Here is a 9,407-nt window from a genome sequence, read left to right on the forward strand (position 1 = left end):
TTCAACAGAAAACTCAGTATGATCCGTTAGTATAATAAAGCAAATCACTACTCTAAGTACTGTTGCAAACCAATTCATATTTTGTTTTGGCATTATGTCTACTGTAGTATAACTTTTTATAATCCACTGATATAAATCGATAGTTTCATCAAAACAAGCAAACTATGCATCAAAAACAGAATCTGTCTAAAACAGAACAGTCTGTAATAATCTGAACATTCACCATACTTATGATACTTGAAAAATTCTGCACAAATTAGGAAAAATAAAAAATTTGTATAGAAAGACAGTGCAAAAAGAATCATAACCATTTGACGTTCCAGTAAAAAATGTAAAATCTCGCACTACAGCCAAAGTTTATGTCCTGCACCGTACAAACCAACAAGCATTGTAAACATCCTAAAGGCAAACCTTGGCACATTATTTTTATAATACAATGGAATTGTACAAGGGGATAATTATTTTTATTGAAAAGTTTCTGTAATTAAGATTCACAAAGTTTCCGTGAGCATGAACAAAGTTGAAGGAGCTCCCCCACTTCAACAATGCTTGTCTCTCTCACTTTCACTTTTCTTTTTGAAAAAGATTTAGGTTCCCCTCTTTATTTTTTTGTTTTTAAACTATATAAAAGAACTCAACAGAAATAAATGACTCTCTAAAACTTCCGGGTTGTCTCCCTGGCAGCGCTTTCTTTAAAGCCATTAAGCTAGGCATATAGTGCTCAAGTAGTGAATCCACCCGGATCCCAAGGTATATCAAAGCCAATTTGAATTAACAATGATTTGGCATTTAGTAGTGATCACAAAGCAACATATATCAAGCAATGACGAAGTCTAACTCTCTTCCTATGCATCGGCATGTCATAAAAGAACAATTCATGCACACATAGTAAAGGCCAATGCATAGTATAAACAGTTTCTTGCAATTTTATCGTGTTGGAAACATAGAGAGGTGGAGATATAGTTCCTCTCTAATAATAATTGCAAGTAGGAGCAGCAAGCACATGCATATTATATTCACCAAAATCATCATGTGCAACGGTAAGAGGCAACCCATCAATATAATCCTTAATAAGTGCAAACTTCTCCGATATAGTGTAGTCGGGAGAATTCAAAAAGATAATAGGACTATCATGCGTGGGTGCAATAGCAACAATTTCATGTTTAACATAAGGAACTATAGCAAGTTCATCTCCATAAGCATAATTCATATTGGCATCTTGGCCACAAGCATAGCAAGCATCATCAAAAAGGGATATTTCAAGAGAATCAATGGGATCATAACAATCATCATAGCATTCATCCTTCGGTAAGCACGAAGGGAAATTAAACAATGTATGAGTTGGAGGGTTACTTTCATTAGAAGGTGGGCATGGGTAGCTAATTCGCTCTTCCTCCTTTTGTTCTTCGCTCTCCTCCTCATCTTTTTCATCCAATGAGCTCACAGTTTCATCAATTTCTTCTTCCATAGACACCTGCAAAATATTAGTCTCTTCTTGGACAGCGGAGACTTTCTCAATAAATGCATCAATATCGAAATTGAATTCATAATTGGCATAGCAATATTTAAGGATAGCTAAATTTTCAGGTCTATAAACAGCATCATAAAGATTTTCAAACTCTTTGAACATAGATTCAATTTCATAAGCACCCATAAAAGCAACAAATTCTTCTATTTGTTCCACATCATAATAATCATATATACCTCTAGCATAAGAAGCCAAGGTTTCATTATCATTAAATTCGCATGAAAAGGGAAGGTGTGGAGCCTTCATCCTAGAGCAACAAGTATAATCATATCTCAAGCATACTTGCCTAGCATACCACTTCAACATATGAATTTGACCCCATAATAGTTTCCCTTTTTGAGTCAAGCGATAATCCCTAAAGTATTCACGTTGGTCCAATGTGTCTCCCATTACATAATTGAATGGGGTTTTCTCAGGATTATCAAAGTAGTACATAAAATCTTTCACATAATGATCATCGAGGGTTTTAGGAGGTTCCCCATCTCCATGAGTAGCAAGTACAACTATCTTTTTTGGTATTTCGTGTTCCATATCCATAACTAAAGATAGAGAACAACTAAGAACAGCAAATAAAAATTACTTAGTGATAAAGCAAACAAGCACACACGAGAATATTCACCCCACGCTATTGCTCCCCGGCAACGGCGCTAGAAAAAGGTGTTGATAACCCACAAGTATAGGGGATCAATTGTAGCCTCTTTCGATAAGTAGGAGTGTCCAACCCAATGAGGAGCTAAAGGTAGAACAAATATTCCCTCAAGTTCTATCGACCACCGACACAACTCTACGCACACTTGACGTTCGCTTTATTACCGGAAACAAGTATGAAACTAGAAGTACTTTGTAGGTGTTTTTGGATAGGTTTGCAAAATAAGAAAGAGCGCGTAAATAAAAAATAGGGGTTGTTTAGATAAAGACACAACTAAATTAGTTTTAGTAGGGAGCTTTTTGTTACGAGAAAGTTATTTGTCCCTAGGCAATCGATAACTAGACCGGTAATCATTATTGCAATTTTATTTGAGGGAGAGGCATAAGCTAACATAATTTCTCTACTTGGATCATATGCACTTATGATTGGAACTCTAGCAAGCATCCGCAACTACTAAAGATCATTAAGTTAAAACCCAACCATAGCATTAAAGTATCAAGTCCTCTTTATCCCATACGCAAACAACCTACTTACTCGGGTCTGTGCTTCTGTCACTCACGCCACCCACCATAAGCAAATCATGAACATATTGCAAACCCTACAGCGGAATCCCTCACGCTTGCGCGACACGGAGAGCACCATAGGACAGCACCAATAATAAAACATGCAACTCAAACCAATCTTGATCATCAAATAACCCATAGGACAAAACGGATCTACTCAAACATCATAGGATAGCCATACATCATGGGAAATAATATATAGCATTGATCACCATGTTTAAGTAGAGAGTACAGCGGGTAAAAGAAGGGTTACACCGCTGCATAGAGGGGGGAAGAGTTGGTGATGATGGCGGTGAAGTTGTTGGTGAAGATTGCGGTGATGATGATGGCCACGGCAGCGTTCTGGCGCCAACCGAAGAGAAGGGGAGAGGGGGCCCCTTCGTCTTCTTCTTCCTTGACCTCCTCCCTAGATGGGATAAGGGTTTCCCCTCTGGTCCTTGGCCTCCATGGCATGGGAGGGGCGAGAGCCCCTCCGAGATTGGATCTGTCTCTCTGTCTCTCTCTGCTTCTGCGCTCCCCCTGGCTGCCCTTTCACCGTTTCGTATATATATGGAGATCCGTAACTCCGATTGGACTGAAATCTTCGCCGTGATTTTTTCCCCTAAAAATTAGCTTTCTTGCGGCCGAAGAAGGGCATCAACCGCCTTACAGGGGCCCCACGAGGGTCAGGGGCGCGCCCAGGGGGGTGGGGCGCGCCCCCTGCCTCGTGCCGTCTCGCGTGGATTTTTCTTCCCATATTCTCCGAATATTTCAAAAATAATCTCCGTCCGTTTTTATCCCGTTTGGACTCCGTTTGATATGGATATTCTGCGAAACAAAAACATGCAACAAACAAGAACTGGCACTGGGCACTGGATCAATATGTTAGTCCCAAAAATAGTATAAAAAGTTGCCAAAAAGTATATGAAAGTTGTAGAATATTGGCATGAAACAATAAAAAACTATAGATACAACGGAGACGTATCCTGCATAGCGAGCAGCGGAGGAGGATGCTCAGCCTCGGTACAAAGATCAAGTTACAGGGATGATCCTATCTAGACCTTTGTCGCCGGCCTTAGCCCAACGGCGAGCCTCATCTTTGATCAGTTGCACAAGCTCGTCAGTGGAAGGACGGACACCATCAAAGATGGCCGCATTCCTGTGTTTCCAGATCTCCCAAGCCGTGAGGGCGATGATGGAGTTTAGTCCACGTCTGAGGCCGCCTGGGGAAGCCGCCGTGGCCTGCAAGCACCCGTCGAAGAAGGGGGTCGAGCCAAGCATGGGGGTTGCAACAAGTTGACACCAAGAGAGAATCTCATGCCAAGTGATCCGCGAGAAGACGCACCCCACTAGGAGATGGTCGATAGTCTCAAGCTCCTGGGAACAAAATATGCACTCCGGATCGTGTGCAAGGCCGTGACGCGCATGACGCTCCGCAGTCCAGCACCGATCAAGGGATGCGAGCCAAAGGAAGAACTTGTAGGAAAGAGGAGCCCACCCCTTCCAGATCTGACGCCAAGCGGAAGGGGACGTGGAGCCGAGGAAGAGCGCCTTGTAGCAGGAGTTGGCAGAGTAGATGCCATTCGCCGACCATTTCCAGCTGATGGTGTCCGGGGTGCTAGAAAGCTGGATTCCATGCAAGCGGCGCCAGAGATCAATGTATTGGACCACCTCGACAGGCCCCAGGCTGCCATGGATGTCACGAATCCAAGCCTGCTGGGTAAGGCCGTCGGAGACCCGGCGCCTACGCCGCGGACGAGAGCAAGCAGCTCGGGGGCGAACTCGGAGATGGCTTGCCCATCAAGCCAATGGTCACACCAGAATCGGCAGGTTCTTCCATCGCCAAGGGTCCAGGAGGTCGATGCATGGAAGAATTGCCTGGTCTCCGCGTCGCACGGCACCTCCAGGTGGTGCCAGGGGCGGTCGGGATCTGTGGCCTGAAACCAAAGCCATCTAGCGCGAAGGGAGATGCCGGTGAGGTGCAGATCACGCACACCCAACCCACCATACTCGAGAGGGAGGCAAACACGCCTCCAGTTGACGAGGCAACAGCTGGAGTTGGCATCCTTCCGCCCATGCCATAGGAAGTCGCGAATGATCCCATGGACTCTTTTGAGGATTGTCGGGTTGATGGCCATGGCGAAAAGGATATGAACAGGCATAACCGAGAGGACATGCCGCACGAGGGCGAGCCGCTCAGCGCGCGAGAGGAGCGCGGCTTTCCAGGTAGCCAGCTTCTTGGTGAGCTTGTCCAGCAAGGGGAGGAGGGTTGAGGTGGGTGTCTTGCGGAGCGAGAGAGGGAGCCCAAGGTAGACGATGGGGAAGGTGGTGACCACGCAGGCCAGGGTAGAGCCCACAGCCTCGGCCACGGTATCATCGCACCGAATGGGAGTGGCGGAGCACTTGAGGAAGTTGGTGCGGAGGCCCGAAGCTTCTCCAAACACACGGAGCAGCTCGCGGATGGCTGTCAAATCCTGGGTCGTTGGATGGCAGAAAATGACCACATCGTCGGCAAACATCGAGATGCTGGATGCCGCATGGCGGGGCGTGAGCCGCTGGAGCAGGCCGGAGCGCACGGCGTACTGCAACAGAGAGTTAAGGGTGTCGATGACGATCGCGAAGAGGAGCGGGGAGGCCGGGTCGCCTTGCCGAAGGCCGTGCGCATGGTCGACCAGAGGGCCTGGGTTCCCGTTGAGGAGAATGCGCGAGGAGGCAGTGGAGACAAGAATGCAGATCCATTCACACCACCTTCTCCCGAACCCAAGATGCCGGAGGACCTCGAGGAGGAAGGGCCATGAGATAGTATCGAATGCCTTCGCGATATCCAGCTTGAGGAGTAACCGAGGTAGTTTGAGATTGTGCAGTTGCCGTGCCGTCTGTTGAACCAACAGGAAGTTGTCATGCACGCATCTCCCGGCGATGAAGGCGCTTTGGTTGACGGAGACCAGCTGGGGCATGCGCGGATCTAAACCCCGCTCCCACATGGCCTGGTCTGAAGTTGAAAGCCCATATCAACGACGCACGCACAAGGAGTTTTTGGGCAAACATATCCCAGATCAAAAATATCTCCTCACGTTGTATCCCCAAACAAACTATGCTCGTTTTACATGACTATACCCTTCTATAGAATAAGGAGTGCCAAATGTTTAGTATATCAAGATTGCAAAATTTGAGTCGACTGAGACATAATGAAGTCTCGGTCGATGCTATATTCATGTTGTCTTACGTGGAAATCCATGCTATTTTTTTCTTTTTTTTCCTTTTTTTTATATGTTTTGTCAGTTTACTGAGTCCCGGTCGACTGAGATCTAGCCACACCCTTTAGTATATAGGCATAAAAACATTTAAAAAACACAAGAAACTGCTCTCTACAACTCTACTGTATCTGTACGTCATGTCCAGTTTGGCCCAGGATCCATCTCGAGTTGGCTTGAGCCTGAGCCAAGCCCAACCTGGCGGCTCGTCACAGCTTCCGAGCTGAACGGCCAGCTCGTCAAGCACTGGCTCGGCACGGCTGGCGTCCAGCGTGACCCTACACCCTCCACTGTGCACAGCGGCAGCAGTGTTGGAGGGGAAATACACTTTGGTTCCTGGTTGTATGTACACCCTATATGGGTTTTTTTTAATATTTTAATAAAAAGTCAAAATAGGTAAGAACTATTTTGACAAAACACTTGACTTACTTTTACACTGATATATAAATGTCGACGAAAAAAAACAAAAGTTGACCTCACAGCAAAAAAAGACCAAATTTATTTGCTATTATAGGTTACTATTCACACTATTTTAGCTAAAAATTTGTCTTTTTTGAAAAGAAGTCAAAAGGATTTTTTTTTGGATTTTATTTCTCACGAGCACAATAGAAGGTCAAGTTTATTTCAAAAATATTTTTAGAATTTTGAACTTTTTGTTGAATTACTAATTTTTTTTCTCATATAGGATGCATATGTCCCCATAGACCAAAAGTTCCCCTCCAGCGTTGGAGCCTCTATATAAACGAGACAGCCGCAGTGTGAGCTCATCGCCTCATCACAGCCATTCCTCGGCAGTAGTTAAATCCAATCGATCGGGCTCGAGCTACCATAGCTACATCAAGAGAGTGAGAATTGGAGCGTGGAGAAGAAAAGCACTCGCAAACTTCCAAGTGGGGAAGACGACGATGGGCATGGGGTGGAAAGCCGTGAACGACGCCAAGCCGTACCTGGCGATGGTGCTGCTGCAGGTGGGGTTCGCCGGCATGTACATCATCGCCGTCGCGTCACTCAAGCGCGGGATGAGCCACTTCGTGCTCGTCGTCTACCGTAACCTCGTCGCCACCGCTGTCATGGCGCCCTTCGCCCTCTACTTCGAGAGGTAACCCTACCTAGCTAGTTCAATCCAACGCCGACTACACGCCAATCGTGTGCTAGCTCATGCGCACCCCACGATCGAGCAGACACCACACGTACAAATTTGTTCAGTCCATTCCCATTTTTTGGTCATGCGCAGGGGAGTGAGGCCAAAGATGACAATCACCATCTTCATCAAGATCATGGGGCTCGCATTACTCGAGTACGTGCGTTGCGGTTGATTAATTCAATCCGCCCTGGTCCATCAATCCATTCATGCATGACGACAGAGTACAAAGGTGCTGTTACTGACATGTGGTTTGTTGCGTCGTTTTACCTGGCAGGCCTGTGCTTGACCAGAACCTCTACTACATGGGCGCGAACCTGACCTCGGCGGGGTTCGCGACGGCGCTGGTCAACATCCTCCCGGCCGTCACCTTCGTGTTGGCTCTCATCCTGCGCATGGAGAAGGTGCGGCTGCGGAGCTTGCACAGCCAGGCCAAGATCGCCGGCACGGTCCTCACGGTGGCCGGCGCCGTGCTGATGGTCCTGTACCACGGCCCCGTCGTGCAGTTCCCGTGGACCAAGGGCCAGCACCATGCCGGCGGTGCGGCTACCGCCGCCGACGGGGCGGCGTGGCTGAAGGGGACCATCATGACCGTCGCAGCCTGCGTGGCCTGGTCGTGCTTCTTCATCCTCCAGTCCAGCACGCTCCGGGACTACCCGGCGGAGCTGTCCCTCACGGTGCTCATCTGCGGCGTGGGCTCGGTGATGAGCACCGCCGTCGCCGTCGTGGCCGAGCGCGCCAACACCCATGCGTGGGTCATCGGCTTCGACACTCGCCTCTTCACGGTCGTGTACGGCGGCATAGTGTGCTCCGGCGTGGCGTACTACGTGCAGGGCGTCGTGTCGAGGCAAAGGGGCCCCGTGTTCGTGACGGCCTTCAACCCGCTCTGCATGATCGTAACCGCCGTCATGGGCTCCATCATTCTAAAGGAGGCGATCACTCTCGGAAGGTACGTATTATATTGCTGCTGGCATTTTCAGATCGACGAGTACGTACATGCATTAGTGCAACGCACTAATGGTAACATTTCCTCTCTTTTTTCTTCTGTTTTCAGTGTGATTGGTGCAGTGATCATCGTGGTAGGCCTCTACTTTCTCATCTGGGGCAAGAGCAAGGACGGCATCAGCCAAGTTTCCGACGTCAGTGTCAAGGGCGCCGGCGAGCTGCCCTTAACCACGGCGACCAACGGCCACGGCAGCAGCAGCGGCAAGCACGTGCTTGGCAACGGCAACGGCGACGTCCATGTCTTGGATGTTGAGACGCCGACAACCAATGGCCACTAGCGCGCCCACTAGTACTCCATTTTCTTCTTGTCGGCTTTTCCCTAGCGATAGACCGGAGTATGAAGATGAATTTTGTTCTCCATTTTCTTCTTGTCAGCTTTTCCCTAGCGACGATCCTATCATGTGACTATGTGAGACAGTGAGAGTGAGCAAGTGCTAATTATATCATCCCCTGTGCCGGGGTTACGTGGATATTTGGAACTTGGGTCTACGCGCATCCCGCATCCGCATCTATGTGAGACACTAAGTTTTTTTAGACATTTCTGATTTTTTTTCAACAAACATGATATAGTGTGTTATACTTATGTCTAAAGTTTCGTGAACTTTTGTGCGGGAAATTTTTTGTAACTTCAAAAAACTTCAATTGCACCTTTTATGTACTATTGATTATGCATTTGTTTTTGCCCAGAATTTCTTCGCGAAACTTTAGACGTAAGTATAATACTAGACCATGTTTGAAAAAGTTCAGAAATGTTTGCTTATTTTTTTTCAGTTGAGGTACATGTTCACCCAGGTTCCATTGGGTATTTTCCCCCTGTGTCGGTTATACTTATACTGCATGCTAGTCACTTCTAAGCTTTGCATGACACGGGGATTTAGATGAAAACAGGGATTTATCAAATTGTGAAAGTGAGCATAAAGGTCGGATGTCGATGTGGAGGGTGAGGTTCCCGTCCATAACTGAAAATTTTCTAATGGCGCTCGACAAAGCACTTGCTACCCCGGCCCATCTCCTTGACTAGCATAAACATGGCTGTCTTTTGGGTTGACAGTAGTGCAACGCAGGTAAGAATAGGAATGAAGGTAAGAATGGGAACGGGCTGACGGTAGCCATTTGGGACATTAGCCCGGCCCAAAAAATGTGAAGCCAGTGGATCTTTTGGGTTGACTTCGTAAAGTAACTCGGGCTAAGAATGGGAACAGGCTGACGGTAGCCATTGGGACATTAGCCCGACCCAAAAACTTTCAAGCCAGTGGATCTTTTGGGTTGACTTCGTAAAGAAACTGGG

At 47.3% G+C, this 9,407-nt stretch overlaps 1 protein-coding gene across 1 annotated transcript; it reads left to right on the forward strand.

Annotated features, from left to right (window-relative positions):
- The first annotated feature begins 6,737 nt into the window (after window positions 1–6,737).
- On the forward strand, window positions 6,738–8,808 carry LOC109747330 (WAT1-related protein At1g44800). Its single transcript, XM_020306413.4, has 4 exons — window positions 6,738–7,072; window positions 7,208–7,270; window positions 7,392–8,063; window positions 8,169–8,808. Exons 1-4 carry the CDS (start codon window positions 6,879–6,881, stop codon window positions 8,395–8,397), a joined length of 1,158 nt encoding a protein of 385 aa, XP_020162002.1. The 5' UTR covers window positions 6,738–6,878; the 3' UTR covers window positions 8,398–8,808.
- The last annotated feature ends 599 nt before the right edge of the window (window positions 8,809–9,407 follow it).

This window comes from Aegilops tauschii, chromosome 6, assembly GCF_002575655.3.
Source record: "Aegilops tauschii subsp. strangulata cultivar AL8/78 chromosome 6, Aet v6.0, whole genome shotgun sequence".
NCBI classification, from domain to species: Eukaryota; Viridiplantae; Streptophyta; class Magnoliopsida; order Poales; family Poaceae; genus Aegilops; species Aegilops tauschii.

Bases quoted from the DNA above. Each gene is read 5' to 3' on its own strand.
- LOC109747330 (XM_020306413.4), top strand. From the start codon at position 6,879: ATGGGCATGGGGTGGAAAGCCGTGAACGACGCCAAGCCGTACCTGGCG. The intron at 7,271-7,391 runs GTACGTGCGTTG...TTTACCTGGCAG, and splicing joins ATGGGGCTCGCATTACTCGA to GCCTGTGCTTGACCAGAACC. The intron at 8,064-8,168 runs GTACGTATTATA...TTCTGTTTTCAG, and splicing joins GAGGCGATCACTCTCGGAAG to TGTGATTGGTGCAGTGATCA.